Raw genomic sequence first — 16123 nt, 5'->3', positions numbered from 1 at the left:
CTATTTAAGGATTCGTTGGCATTGTGGAATATAAGTGAAAAACTCAAATTTATATTTTAACAGTTATTGTGATGCATTATCTTTTAACCATTAGTTAGCTAAATAGCGAGGGAAAACAAGGAATATTTGGCGTTCCGAAATTGTAATGACAAGTCTCCTGCCAAAAGAGTACTACCTTCCTTCTAACGGAAAGATACTTCTAAGCCAATGTTTTATCATTTATAAGTTTTATAATTGGATTGAAATTTGAAATACTGTGAATCCTAATATCTTCCTAATATCCTAATATCACGTGTATCCTAATATACCGGTACCTAATATTTTAAAATTTAGTTGATTCAAAGTTAATGGAATCTAAGAATTCTTCGACGCTTGAAACTGTAAAGAAACTTTCCTTTAATTAAGAAATAAATGATTTTGTTTTACTCAGATCTTGAGCTTGTAATGTGGGCGAAATCAGTCCTTGCACATATCAAACTCAAATTCAAAGTCTACATTATTTAGCACCACCTATTAAAATATGCTAAAAAGCGTTTGCTAAATTTGCTAAGACGTTTGTGTGATGGGTACTAGTTCTACTCCCCGGAATATTTCCAAAAATCGAAGGGCTTTGGACTGATTTCGCTTAAACGTGTTTGTGATTCTTCCTCACAAGAATGCGACTGGCGTAGCTTAGATAATAAAAGGAAAATAGTTTCAAAGATTTCAGCTGCACTAAAAGTTTTTCAAACGACATTCAAAAGCCAAATTCGACCTAGTTCAATGACTAAATACCTAAGCCGAAACTAATTTCGCCCCGCGGTCGGCCTCTGCCCACTACTCTAGTTGTGGATATGCAGGGTGTTCCATAATACAAACGCCGCAGCGAGATTCGATGGCGATCTGAACTGATAAATAGGACAAATGCAATCTGCTCACCCGGAGCACATAAATATTTCGTGGTCGCGAACGATTGCAAAATATACCGAAACTACGGCGGCCTGCGGTCGCGGGGTGAAATATGCATGGATGCATCTCCTCCCTCCCTCTCCCCCCCGGCGGATGCACCCCGGAGGATGCTGTGTTAGGGGATGAACTATCACGTGATCGATTGTGAGTTTTTGTTCGTCATTCATATAGGGTCAATATGGATGTGGACAGTTTAGTGCAAATATTGGGATGTTTTTAAATGTAGCATTACACTTGTTTTCGATCTCTTGTATATTATTTTCTTATTAGTTTGATGTGGGCAACAGCTGTGTGAATTACAAATTTCCCTTTACCAGGCCTCTAAATTGAAACATTAAACTCAAATAAGGAAATATATAAAATTTCAGTTTAAAATTTGAAGACATTCACAATTTTGCAATTAGAGGATATTGATGGATTTCTTGGGTCATTATGAGTTAAAATTTAAACATAAAATTACATTTACTAACGGACAATGCAAAATTGCTTTTATATTACCCATTCGAATATCCTAGAAGTGGAATTAAACGAAATAAAATATAATCACCTCATATACGCAAAGGGGTATGTGTTGTAGCACAATGCTTGATTTTGTTTTTATGAGATGGGTTTAAAGTGATCAATATACAGTAATTCAAATCAATAAGCAAACTTATTTGCAAACATAAGATGGAAATTAATCGATCAAGAAGTATTTAATCTTATACCAGTATGTAGCCTTTCACTTAATTGTACTTAAATAGAATCAATAGAACGCTGAAAAAAAACCGTCAAATATGTCAGTAAAACCTTCACACAACACTCATAAAGGTTGACCTAAAAGTTATTTTTCGACGAATAAAGTTGTTTTAAGTTTATATTTTATTTAAGGCATTATTTTTATTGTGATGTAAAATGCCAAATGAATTCTTAAACGACATTCCCAAGAGTATTGGCACATAAATGCACTTATACATGTTTAGAAATACCTATATTAAAAAGAATGAACTATCATGTTCAAATAATACTGTAATTATTCTAACTAAACCACATAATAATGTAATGCGACAGTTTAAAGTATGCGAAACACACAAACAAGGTTGCATTAGAATTAGTTTACTTGGTTTATAAAGAAAATTAAACTCTATTAAAACGCATTAAAATGCACACAACTAGATGAATCAAAACACAAACCACAAAATCAAATCCACACAATTCTCATCCGATTCCTAATAAAACCAATGTCAACAGGAGATTAACAAATCAAATGTAAGTAAATGTCAACACTAAACTATCTCAACACCAAGTGACTCTTATCGACACAAGCAAAGCAACAGAAACGAATTTAAAGTTGGAAAATGTGCGAGAGAAGAAAAAATCCTTTCGGCTCGTGTGGTTCACCATATATTTTTTACTTACTGCACCATTCTTTAAGCATCATATTTTACAAAAATAAAGTGCTGTATTTTGTTTATCCTTATAAATCAGCTCCCAAATTTGCGTCTATCGTTCATGATCAAACCGATGTTACTGGTGTACGCAACTATTTTTTGGTCTGTGTTTCTTGCGTGGAAATTACAGAATGGGGAAATTATTTCTCTAATGACGTTACAGAACGAAATAATAAATTCAAATTGCAGAAATATCTATACATTTAATTAGCCTAAAAACGACCGAGGGGTATTTTGTTTTGAAATAAAACATGGCACACAATGATAAACATAAATAATTTAGATTATGATATAAAAGTACGCTATATTCGTTAATCAGAACTATTTTATTCTTTAACACCAGTTTAAAAATGAAAAAGATTTACAGCAGATGTTTTTCGACTTTAGCTGAAATTTTTCATCCTACCTAAAAAATGACCAGTTCTGCGGAGTATGAAATAAACAGTTTTCCCTGTATAACTGAATATTTTAAGTTGAACTGAAGACGAACACAGAAAAAACTATAACTTTAACGATATTTCTAATTGGTATAGTTAGGCAGTGGAGAGGTTTGGTTTAGGTTTTTATGTCGCGAGCAGAGTTGGTCGCCGTGCGTGTGAAGGCGGAAATTGCCCAAATCACGCCACCATCAGAATGTTGTGATTGCAGAATGCACATGTAGCCGAGCTGCACTGATGTCGGGCTACATAGCGACAGAGTCATGTTACCACTCGATTGTGGCATTAGAGTCATGTGCACGACTGAGTTTTTACTTCCTAAAAGTGCAAGTAATGAAGAATCCATCGAAAAATGAGTGGATACAAATTTAAACTATTTTATGATACCAAGAGTCTTCAACTATGAGATGACTGTGTGTGTCAAAATCACGCCTAAAAATTGTTTAAAACTTGGGTATATGGGACTTAGGTAGGGCCTACTTAGGTTGAAGCGCAGAACTTCCAGGAGGTCAAGGATCAAAACCCGGAGATCAGCAATGTTTTTTAGCTACGCAATGGATAATCTGTTTATCAATCTAACTACAAATGGAAAAAATAGGTCTCTATAACGGTATGTTTCTGTAATGGAATAGAATATTACATTACTAGGACCAAAAGTGGAATTTTCCGGTGCGAGAGCTATTTTCACGTACGAGGTGAAGCCGAGGACCATTTTAACGATTATAGATTTTTTAGATTAATATATTAATAACCTCTTCGTCACCTATAATTGACTTAACAGTTTGTAATTATTTGCACCAGTTTGTAAACGTTCTTATTCCTCTTCATCTCTTTCCCGTAGTTTCTATGATGGTTGATAATAAATTATTTCTGAAGCTGTTTCCGTCAAATCATCAGGCATTTTAGTCACATTTTGAGCAATTTCAAACACGCACTATGCTAAAACACAGGAAAACAAACTAATGCTTGTTTCTGTATTCATTTAGATTGTGCAACAATGAAAACAGCTGATTTTGATCATTAAAATAAACCGTAACAAAACATGCACGCGTAGTGGGTAAATAGAGAACTAATCGAGAGGGAAAATCTGCTGATCGTTTTTCCCTCGCTTTAAATTAGAGCTTGGGAAAAGACTACTTTCTTTGATAACAGATGTTATCGAAGAAAGTACTTTCGGCACGGAGTGATAAAAAACTTATTTCACTAAAGCTTATACAATTAAATACTCAACGTAAATATTAGCAATGTAGTCAAGGTGAGTAATCATCGGGGCTTCCATCACCATTGAAATTTTGATCACGTTCTTTTGTCGGTGAAAATTACAACCGTTCCAGGAGTAGAATATTAATAAAAAGAAAGTTAAAGAAGCTCGGGTTTCCCCTCGGAGTATTGTTAGGACCAATGAATATAGCTATAACCATACATATTTTTATAGAACTATAACCAGTTGTACACTCAGAAATTATTATAAGTCAGCTGCAATAATCTCCAGATCAAAAAAATATTACTCCCTCTTTTCAATGTAGTACCTTTGACTATCAATACAATATCTTCAGTATCCAGTAGTCAATGGTAGTACTATGATAATTGACCATTGATAAAATATGCTAATTGACCAGCAATTAAAATTTTGTCGTGGCTAAAACATTTCTTATTCAGAAGATTTGGTAATCTACATTACCGCAATCAATTTGACTATGTTCGTTTTCATCTACAACTTTGACAATGTCAATGGGATCTTTGCTGATCACAATAGTCGAAGCTAGACAGAAATGAACACAAGCCATACTAGATTTTTTGCTAAAATTGTTTATTTATGAGAGTCCCAAGATCCGTGTCTAGTTTACCTGTGTCTGGCAGACATCACAACAGCTGTCAGCTGTGTGGCTTGTGAGTCATTGTTGATGTCAAGGCCAACAAGTGTCTGATGCGTAAGTTAACACGTTGGTGACTAAGTGTTAAGATGGGTTGATAAAAATGATTATGATTAGCGGAGTGTTTTAATAAAGAAATGTATATTTTCAAGCAGTACAACCTAATTTTGGTACTACAGTATCCAACTCGCATTTCTCGTATGGAAAGCAACAATCCTGTTCTAAATAGCGATTCCTAAATTTAAAAATATCTTCTGTTGACAATTTTTTATATTAAATTTGTTTCTCATTTTAATTATTTTTTTAAAAGTGCATATATATTGCGCAATTAATTTAACTTGCCAATTCCAAAACCCAAACATTGCTGTAAGAATCACTATAAAGCTGCTTTAAACTGTTAACTGTTTTTTTTTTTTTTTTTTTTTTTTAAGGAATCTATCTTTTAAAAACAAAGATAATACTAATACGTAATACAAAGATAATAGTATTCATTGTTGTGATTTTAAAACCGTTACGCTTAGTTGTTGTTTATGGTTAATTGTTGTCATATTTGTGTTGTTGGTTTACAACTGTGGACAAACGTTTATCACTTAAATTTAAATTTAAAGGTTGTTACGGTCAGTTATTAAACGTTTTAAATCAGTTGATAGCTTGTGCAGGCTACTGTGTAAATAGGAAAACGAGCGAGACACTATTTTATTTCGTCCTTGTAGTCGATAGATGAAATTGAAATGCAATATATTTTTGGTCGAATTAGTTGCAATATGTAATATCATATTTTGTAGCACCATAACCTACCACCATTCATACTGTATGTAAATATGTTATCGAATTTCGTATGTAAAGATAAATTGAGTTCCAACATCTCATATATTTTTCAATTCTTGATTCTTTGTTGTGAAATTTGACTGTCATAAATACACTATAGTAGCTTTGCTAACTTACATTACATATTTTTTATTAGTAAAAAAATGTCCACCACTTATTCTTTTTAGAACTGCACACACTACGTACTGCCAAACTCAATGCCACTTCAGTGAATACCTATATAAACCCCATGACAGCCCCATGATCCGCACAGCCAGACTCCGCCATGTAACGGTCGCAGAATCTCCTCGGCGCCAGAGTAATTGTCTTGTATCACTACGAGTGTCTCCCAGATGTGACCGTCAAACTTCCGCACTGACTCACTGACTCACTGGCAAAAACCGAATACGAAACTCCAAGCTTCCGGAAGAATCAAAAACTGGTCCGCAGCTTGCGTTGCCTCATCGGTGCCACGCGACTGCGACACGTGTGGGAATGAGTAACAGGGTAAAAAATGACCTACAAAATGTCTCTTAGGTTTATTTGTGGGAGAAAAAAAGGTTTGGAAATGGGTTCCTCTGACTCTGATAGTTGAGATTGCCTCAAGCGTATAGCCTTGCTAAGCTGTCTATGGATGAATTAGGAATACATTGACCTAATTGGTTGTATTTATTTCTAAGAATTACGTTTGTCCGTTTTTCTATACAAAGTAGATATATGGGTTCGGCTACAAAACTGACTATTTCATCTCCCTTAATTTTCGATTATCCAACTGTCTAGTTTCCTGATTGGTATTTGTTCATTTCGTTTACCTACTTGAAATATGAAATGAAATGAAATAATGAATTTATTTTCTCTTTTTGACAAAGAATTCACAATATATACAATCAGTTACAAAATCAATACAAACTTTGATTAGCTTATACTAGGTTTTATAAAGACAATTAATTTATACAAAAAACCAATTAAAAGCAAATTACTGATTTTATATAGAAAAGAGAAAATATAGGGCCTCCAAGGCTATGCCTGTTTGGAGGTTCCATAAAACTTCCAATTAGGGAGTCGGTGGCTCAGTTGAGCGACAGATTTCGTATCCAAGGCTGCAATGTGTTGTGGATTTGAATTAACTCTTCGTTATCTTCAATAATACCAATTCAGTTTGTTATGGATATATTGGCTTAATCATTTCACTTCGTCACATAGGCCAGAGTAGCACATGAACATTCAAATAAGTGGCTAAAGAAGCTACCAACCTCTCAAAAGTGTTCCATCCCGTTTTGTTAAATTACGTTTTATTGGATTCCATTTACATTAATTTATACCATTGGTGCCGAAATCCACGTGGAATAGAAACAAAAGGGACATGCTAATTTTAAGGAAGATTATAATATCCATACAAACCATACAGAAGACAAGGATGGTTATGTAAAACCACCAAAGTATGTTATGGTTTCAATTACTCAGATCATTCTTGGAAGAAATGGAAAACACTGATTCATTGTGTTTAAACTGATCAGGTCTGTCTTCCTCATATAACCGTACAGCCTAATTCCATATTCGTCCAATTCAATGCGTTACTTTTCATTTAATTTTAATCGTCTTCATTCCATTCCATCCCATCCTTTATTGTTTGTAGTTGTCTCGATTTTGTGCCCAAATGTTCACTTGTAAAGTTACACTGGTTCACAACACAGAGACAGTGTGAACACCATTGCCTCGTCTCCTCGTCCAGATATCAGTTGTCTTGTTGTCTCGTCCTCGGTTGCCCTGTTGCCTCGGTTGTCCGGTTGTCCGGCCCACTGACGACTGATACCCTCCCTAGGTATCAGGTTACCTCATTCAGGTTTCTCTTATAAACACGTGATAGGAAATCCTAGCAAGCTATGCAAAACAAAATAATGAGCTTCCTTGGATAAATTTGTTGCAACATTTGACGAGGGATTTGAAAAAATACCATGTTGAATAGATTTATTATTATTAAAACGTTTTTATTAGCTCGCTTTCTTGTCCGGTACAAATTTTGCAATCAATTTTATACTAACTTTCTGATGAGCTAGAGACTTGAAACTTGAAATATAGTTCACAAATGGAAGACAATACAATATTATATCATTTAATTTTCATATTTCTCTAGGGCTACGCCCCATGGGCTTGTTTTTATTAACTCGATTTCTTGCAAATTTTGATACTTCCCGATGAGCTAGAGACTTGAAATTTGAAACAAAGCTCACAAATGGATGACAATGCAATATTATATCATTTAATTTTCATATTTCTCTGGGGCAATGCCCCATGGGCTTGATTTCATTAGCTCGCTTTCCTACAAATTTTGATGTCAATTTTAAACGAAGTTCCCGATGAGCTAGAGACTTGAAATTTGAAACATAGCTCACAAATGGATGACAATTCAATATTATATAATTTAATTTTAATGTTTCCCTTGGGCTACGCCCCATCGGCTTCCATTTTTCCTTGTTTACATTTTGAAAGAATGTAAATACTGTATATCAATTAATTTAAGTCAGCTGTAAATACTTAAATTTTACAGTTCGAAGAGCAAAGGTTAAGAGGTACAGGTTATGCTCCAAAGAGATTATATATACAAACAAACATTTCAAAATAAAGATAAACAATCTGATTGCAGATATAAAGGGTTTCGTTAATAATGTCAATTGTTATTTATTTTGTATTCTATAATGTAAACAATGAAATTAATAGATTGATAATTTTATAGTTAGTAGGTAGGCCATACATTCAATCTAATACATAATTATGAAAAGAAACTCAAATAAACCTTAGATTTCCCACATGCCTCTGTCTTAATCTGAAATAGATGCTGGAAATAGATTTAACATCCACACACATTCAAAACTAAAAAGTAGAAAATAATTTATGAATAAAAAAACGTTTTTAAAACATAACGTTTTTAAACGCACTAAAAAGTAGAGAATAATTTATAAATATGTGGAGAGTATAAATACTTGTAAAAATTAAAACGAAAAACGTGGGGTGCATGCAATTGATAATAATACATTAGTTCAATAGGTGAAGGTAATAGTAAATTATCTATTGCATGCACCCCACGTTTTTCGTTTTAAATCTTACAAGTATTTTATACTCTCCACATATTTATAAATTATTCTCTACTTGTTAGTGCGTTTAAAAACGTTATGTTTTAAAAACGTTTTTTATTCATAAATTATTTTTTTAATTTATTGACTGCATTCAATGTGGTTAAACAGTTTGAAAATATATGATAAATATGATGCATTACTTTAACTAGGCAAGATTTACGAAGACAATTTTGTCTAACGTCCATTACGTAAATGTGCGTATGATATTATAGGATCTATTCAGAAAACATCTGATAACGGTATAGGATATAGTACGAACTCTTCAAAGATTTGTAGGGGTGAATGTTATGTATTATACGATATTTACGAATTTTCCCGATTATTTATCTTGATACTCGCGTAATCTAACATCGATCCACGATATTGCTAAGACCAAAAGTGATTATCAAAATGTCAAAGTTAAACATATTTGAGAGGAAAGTAAAAAATATGACACGTTCAAAACTTAAACTTAAGCTTAATCTCGTCCCAGTTATCCCTAGACAAAGTTTAAAACCAATGGAAATTTGAAAATGAAATATTTTACATCATTAATAGTCCAGGCAAATTAGACTTATAGCTCCTAAAAATTGGGGAAAAGCTAGAAATCGTTATCTGCTCTAGAGATCCTAAATAAGTAAAAAAATGAGTTTGCGACAGATTCTGAAGTGAGCAAAGTGTATGGAAGGGGAAAAAATTAGCACGATTTTGCTATTTTTTTTTTGTTTTGTTTATAACTCAAACACAGTGTATCAACATACACTGCTATTTGGTGGAACACGCTGTAATCATCAAGAATAGGATGACAAGGAGAATTTTAAAATTAATTAACTTTGACGAACTGTTGTAGCAGAACGACGGAACCGATTTTAATGATTTTAACGGAATGTAATGTTCTTTAGAAAAAGTACACAAACACGTTTTTGTGGGATGCACTGTTTTTTTTTTTTTTTTTATGAGCGACAAAATTAAAAATGGCCAAAATCGGCCTAGTTTTTTGCCTTCCATACACTTAGCTCACTTCAGAATCCGTCTCAGACTCATTTTTTACTTTTTTAGGATCCCCGGAGCAGATTAAAACGATTTCTAGCTTTCCCCCAATAGCTCTCTTTTGCCCTAATTTGCCTGGGCTATAAGAACCTAGCCGAATGAAACAGTTTTGTAAATATTCTTCCGATTTGTTAATGAATATGTAAGAAAAGTGGCTTAATTTGAGGTAGGCTATACCTAATAGTAAACTACACGTTAAACCCCTATTAGTAACATTAGGAAATTGTTCAAGAGTTTATTCTAACTTTTCCAAAAGTTCAGAATGGGGCAATTCTTTTTTAGCACCTATGGTCTCAACTCCGAATTGGCATCATCTTCAGGTGTGCTAACTCTAACTGTTCAGGTTTTGAACGCTTGTAAACGATTCTTCTTGTTTTATATTTTACTATAACCATTATAGTACAATTTGTTAGATTTGGAAACAGAAATAACTATATTCGAAGCGTGACTGACAGTTTAGTGATCCATTGAGACCTTGAGTGAAGTCGACGAATTTCGGGTAAGTCAAGTTCTCCTTGTGGCGGAACCGTCGCAGAACAGTGGGTTTGCGCCGAAATGTTGCGATCACTAGTTCAGTTCTCATCGCTAGTTCTAAATACAATCACTACACACTCGTTCGATCACCTGCTTAAATCTTGTCTAGTTTATATTGTGCTTATTACTGTATGTTATACGAGTTCATATGTACTATATGAAAAAGAAGCAATAAAATATGGGCACTCTAGTGTCGAAATCTTTTGGTTGGCCTAGACTTACAAATAACAACATATTATTTGTGAAAATTTTTCCCTCGTATTGGGGATAAATTTATTAATTTTACTAATTTATTATATTTATTGTATGTTCTATATTTAATTAATTATGTAGTCCTCGTTAGAGATTTGCTACAGAAAGTACCTATTCGTAAGTATTCGAAAGTACCTTCGCACTATTTTAAAATCTTTTTACGTGCAAAACTCATATAATTTTATGTTTTTCTCGATTTGTTACAATTTTGAAGAAGTATCCGGCTTTTATCGATACCATGGTAATCGAATATTAAAATTATATATTTGTCTTTATTATTTTTATAAACGTTATTTATTTCTCCTTAATAATTTACCTCAATAGAAAAACTACCTTTTCTTTAATACGAATAAAGTTTACAATAAAATCTGTTTGTAACGATACACAGTTTAATTTTAAGCCATGTCACCCAGCCTAAATAACCGGATTTGTAAATAATTAATTATTTACACCTGAAATAAACATTGTGGTAAATTAATAATTGACAGGTTTTGAATTTTAGACCTTTATTCTATTTTTTTACACTTCTTACTATACTAGCACGTGTTTTTTTTTAACCTAGTCATTGGAGTAGTGTTCTCTTATGTCAGTTCTTTAATTAGTAACAACTGTTAACTTTTCCCAGATTTTTCTCGTAGAAAATTTTTTTTCACATTAAAATTTAATAAAAACATTAATACCTATTTAGAAATAAATACTGGAAAACAGGAAGAAGAGCAAAATAATCACTATTGCAATAGTAATAGTTTTAATAATTTGTTTTCTTTCTAAAACTGTCAGGTTGCCTTAAAATTAGAGTATTATTGTCATAAAATTGAACTTACAAACTTGTCAAAATAGTCTACGTAATTATTAGAAAAGATGTTTCGAGGTAGCTCAGTGACCTTGAGGCTTTATCATAACCCAAGGACAACAAAAGGTTCCCTAGAGAAATATTCTTATCACACTCACACTATCACAACGATACGTCAACCGCCGCCGCCGCGCCGCCCCGTGTGTGTTAACACATGTTAATTCTTGTAAAAAAAATCAGTAAAAACTAGTGTTGCCACCACCATAAAAGTAAATTAATAAATCCGAGCCTGTTTTGGAATCTGTTTAGTCAATGGGTTGTTTCAATATTGTGGTTTCTATGTACTGATATTATTAATTGATTCATTCATTCTATCCATGTTATTCGTTAACTATGATGTAATCATCAGCTAGCCGAATATTACATCTTATAAAAATACACTAGATTAACTCCGCTTAGGTTGGAATTGCACACTTCGGAGGGTAAATATACATTTATTAATGCAAGGTATGTTGATCACATTTTTAAATGAGAAGTTTGTATAGACCCATAAAAATTCATATAGATGATTAATTCATTTGGGATTAAAATTTAAATCGTGCACTAAGTAAGTAGTATTATTTTAATCGAAATAAAACTAAGATTAACGAATTTCAGTATAAGGTAAATATGAATGTTAGGGATGGAATGCACGAAGCAATAGGGTTTAAATATCTATAAAAATATAAAAATAAGATTTTTTAAATATGGATAAGTGTAATCTGGTGTTTTTATAGGTAACACGTCTCTAAACAGTAATTCAAAGGTGGCTTTAACTTTGTTACAGTAGTTGCAAGGGAATATGGCGGAATTCTCAATGATTTCTGGTAAGATGGAATATTCGTCAACATTATATAGTTTTAGTTTTATACAGTTTTATTGCCCTCATAAATACATTGTTATTCAATAATGCAAACTACTCAGTTGTTTTCATTTGAAGGCCGTAGATTATTTTTTGCTGTCTAGATCTACCACAAACACTAATCAAACTCTAAAATGTTGTATTGCAATTTTGCCTTGAAATTCTTCAAAAACCCTTTTGTTCAGTAGTGTATTTTAAAGTTAAAAGGCAATAAGGGAATTTTTAGGGATTGTTTGCAATACAAAAATGCTTATTTATAGTATTCTTACTAATTATTTGCATAGTTTTGTAAATCCTTTTTACGGAATTAGTAAGTTTTAATGTATTCTGAATTCTTATTGCATTAAAAAGTAGTAATTTTTTATTAAATGCTTATTTTCTTTTGGAGAGAATTGTTTATGATTATGTTAGTTTTTTATGTAGAAAGATCAATATACCGTAGTATTAAGCCCATTGTAAATACTGAAATAATAGTTATTCATTAACTATGAAACTTAAACAAGAACTAAATTTAAAGCTAAGCGAAACCGCGTAAATAAAGTAAAAATGTGTTTAATGCTAAAGAAAAGTGACATTGACAAAAATAACATCTTACAATAATATCTATATATTAATAGGCAATCATGTTTCTTTAAAACCTTTTTTCTCAGCTCCTGTGCATCCTAGGGAAAATCTACGCATACTGTTGGAAACATATTTTCCTGTAGGTGTGAAGAATCCCTTTATTAATTAAAATAGGCTAATAAAAACTGTGCAAAAAATGAATTTAAAATAAAAATAAAATAACATGGTCCTTATGGGTTGTCATGCCGGTGACGAAATAACAATGAAATATAAACAGAAAATCTAAATAAATGGAAGAAATTAAAATCACATGTTTTATTTACACAGCAAGGGGTGAAAATCTTGAAGTCTGACCACTAGATATTTTTGGTCGAGTTTTCGACCACGGGACAAACTCTCGTAATAAATTAATACAATAGCAATCAATATTTTCAAAAATGAATTTACATTTTATATATATTTCTTTTAAGTAACACTAATTATAAATGTACAACAAATAAATTTTAGTTAATTGATTGATAAATAACATTATAATGAACGCTGCATTAAGAGCACGATATCTATTGTACATAAGTTAGATATGGGAGTTTCAGTTTTAGAACAGGGTTTTGTAAATAAAGTTTAATTTCAAACCAGAACTTATGTTAAAGTGTGGTCAGTAACATTTAAAGTCAGTTTTTAACTGGTAATATAGTAGAAAAGAATGCCTGTAATTTTTGTGTTCTAGTTATAATTTTGTAGCCAGACAACACATTTTTATGTTTTTAAAGATTGATAAGTATATTAAAATATCTTTTTTTTTTAGGAAGTACCAGTAATAACGATACATGAATACAATTCTTCTGTTATTTGTGTTACTGCTATAAAATAATAACGAGAATTTGTTTTTGAAATAAAGTTAATGGATTGGGGAATTGATACGCAAAGTACAGAATTATCAATGTGCTCCTTGACAATAATTACTTTACCCAAAAAAATCTGGGAGTTGAGCCCCGCAAAGTTCCCTCGTTGTTGCAGTTGAATTGTTTCACCTAAAGGTGTTTGTTGTTTCTGTATACAAATAATTTGCATTTTAAAACCAAACATAATCTTTATAAATAGAATTAGACTTTTACCAGTGGATTATTATGAGCCTTCTGTTTTTGCGTTTTTTCGCTTTTTTTTACACAATGTTAGCTCATCCCTACGATAAACAGTGTCTATATCTGCCGCTGTCGTCCGATTGACGCTCTAACCGTTTTAAAGATTGTCTTAAAAAACTAATGCCGCCAAAAATAGAATTTAACTTTATGGAACAGATTACTCAAGTAAGATGTAGTCTTTCAACTAACCCAATTAAAAAGTCTATTAGTCTATAAAGTATACATAACCACCTGAATACTGTAAGTCAGTTAGGTAATTACGGTTAATTAGCTAAACCGTAACAATCGCGAGTTAATTGTACATTTAACAAAAATGCCTACTATCAAGAAGTTCGTACAAGTCAGTTAGGTAATTACGGTTAATTAGCTAAACCGTAACAATCGCGAGTTAATTGTACATTTAACAAAAATGCCTACTATCAAGAAGTTCGTACAAGTCTAAGAATTTGTAGGCGTTGCTAATTGGTATTAGGCTACTTATTTATTACAAGTTTTGAATCGGAAAAAGGGCGAGTGCCCAAAAAAGTTGTAATTCAAGAAAATATTAAATAATACGGTTTTTGTAAGCTCACTAAAGTCTTAATTTTGGACCAATTTTTATGACTATAGTGTCAAATTGCAGGAAATGTTGTCAAGTTAAAGAATAACGGTTATATCCTTGGTTGGATAGGCTATGCTACGTTTAGAATTTATTTTTCATACAAATTTACATGTATTTCTTATAAGAGGAGTATTTGAATAAGATATTTATTATTTTATTGTATCTTGTAAATTGTTGAACCGAAATAGTTACATCATGTACTTTTCTTTTAGAAAATGTAATCTTCTTTGATTTAATAGTTTATTATTGTATACAAAAAGTTTATGGTTTTCGAGTTATTTAGATAAACCTAAAAATGGACCTTTAGAGCCCCCTAGCCCCCTTAGCTCCGGGGCGGTGGAGGCCACCGGTGGGTACTTTTCGTATGTTGTTTAGGGACCCTTCCCTTACTCCTGTACCAAATTTGGCTTATACATGAATATTTTCCTCTATTTGGTAATGTTTTGTCTTCTTTGCCTGGACTATGATAAAACAACGGGCTATTTTATACACAATACTCCGGCACAATACTCCGGAGTTATGATAACACTGTATTACGAATCATCTCAGGGATATTTCCTCGCTATGGTAGAAAAGTACATTTTTAAAGCTTAAAAATAGTTTATAAATGTGATTTTTCTTGCAATTTAAATTGTGACTCGCATACTATAGAATTGTATACTATTAGCTCTAAGGAAAGATCATTGTTAGTATTTAAATGTGTCATGTGAAATCGAACTCTTCACGGATCAAATGACAATTAAGGTTTTGTTACTCCAAAGATGACCAAGAGTGATTAGAAGCCCATTTTTAGCAATTATTTGTTTGATACATTTTAGTTCTATCTTCTTACCTCTTCCACTTCTCCCAACAAATCTGAGATCGTTGAATTTGGCGACTTGTCCCTTCATGACGGCGGTGCAGTTCCTCAGCTCGGCGCAGTAGTTCTCGTCGTTCCCGGCGCGGACCGTCACCAGCGTGCCGTCCACCACGTCTCCTAGAGCCACCACCTTGAAGGCCACGGGCAGCGTCTTGTTGGACCGCCAGTGGGAGGGTAGAGCCGAGCACATGAAGTACGGACTCCCCGTCCTCACCAGCTCTCCGGGGTGCTCCGCTTGTATCTCGCACAACACTCTCTCAGTCCACCACAGTTCGTCTCCCGCGCACGCCTCCCCCTGGGCATCTCCTCGGCGACCCACCCGTTTCTTGCCCCCTTGGTACCCGTGGCCTCCAGATGGGTCGGAAGTCATGATCCCCGGCAGATGCATTGATCCACTCGCCCACCCTCGGGCATCCGAACCTTGTCCTTCCACCCCTAGCACTTCCGCGACACTGTTGACATCGCGAGTGTTCCTGACGCTTCAAAACCACAAAAAGAGTTCTAAAACCACCAAAGTATCTGAATGTTAAGCCACGTGTTCGGTTGACACTTGTTGCCGCGTGTACGACATGTGGCTCACACACGCACGATCACAGCCTCTCTCGACGGTAGCGGGATACGGACTGGTCTGGTCTCTGTTAACCATCGTGGTCGCCCCCCGCCCCCTGCCCCCGACCGCCGCCGCCTCCTGTCATAATTTCATGGGCGATCTCCCCCGCCCCCCTTACACTCCGCTCTTTTCCTCTCTGCTTCATTGAGTCGGTCTCACGTCTTCTCATTGGTCGGTGATGTCGTGATATCGCACACGCACGCGCGCA

General features: G+C 33.7%; 1 protein-coding gene across 1 annotated transcript in view; it reads right to left on the bottom strand.

The window, feature by feature from the left end:
• The window catches only part of LOC128990133 (protein lozenge-like), an 82498-nt gene extending 66580 nt beyond the window's left edge, over nt 1-15918 (bottom strand). Inside the window, exon 1 of the mRNA XM_054412396.1 lies at nt 15279-15918. Coding sequence (XP_054268371.1) covers nt 15279-15693 — 415 coding nt within the window. The 5' untranslated portion in view covers nt 15694-15918. The remainder of the gene's footprint in view (nt 1-15278) is intronic.
• Nucleotides 15919-16123: the final 205 nt, after the last annotated feature.

The sequence above is a fragment of the Macrosteles quadrilineatus genome, unplaced genomic scaffold, assembly GCF_028750875.1.
Source record: "Macrosteles quadrilineatus isolate MER2022 unplaced genomic scaffold, UCM_ALF_1.0 Scaffold_3__2_contigs__length_128488019, whole genome shotgun sequence".
NCBI classification, from domain to species: domain Eukaryota; kingdom Metazoa; phylum Arthropoda; class Insecta; order Hemiptera; family Cicadellidae; genus Macrosteles; species Macrosteles quadrilineatus.
Note: the sequence above shows the minus strand (reverse complement) of the source record. Positions and strands in the feature narration are given on the sequence as shown.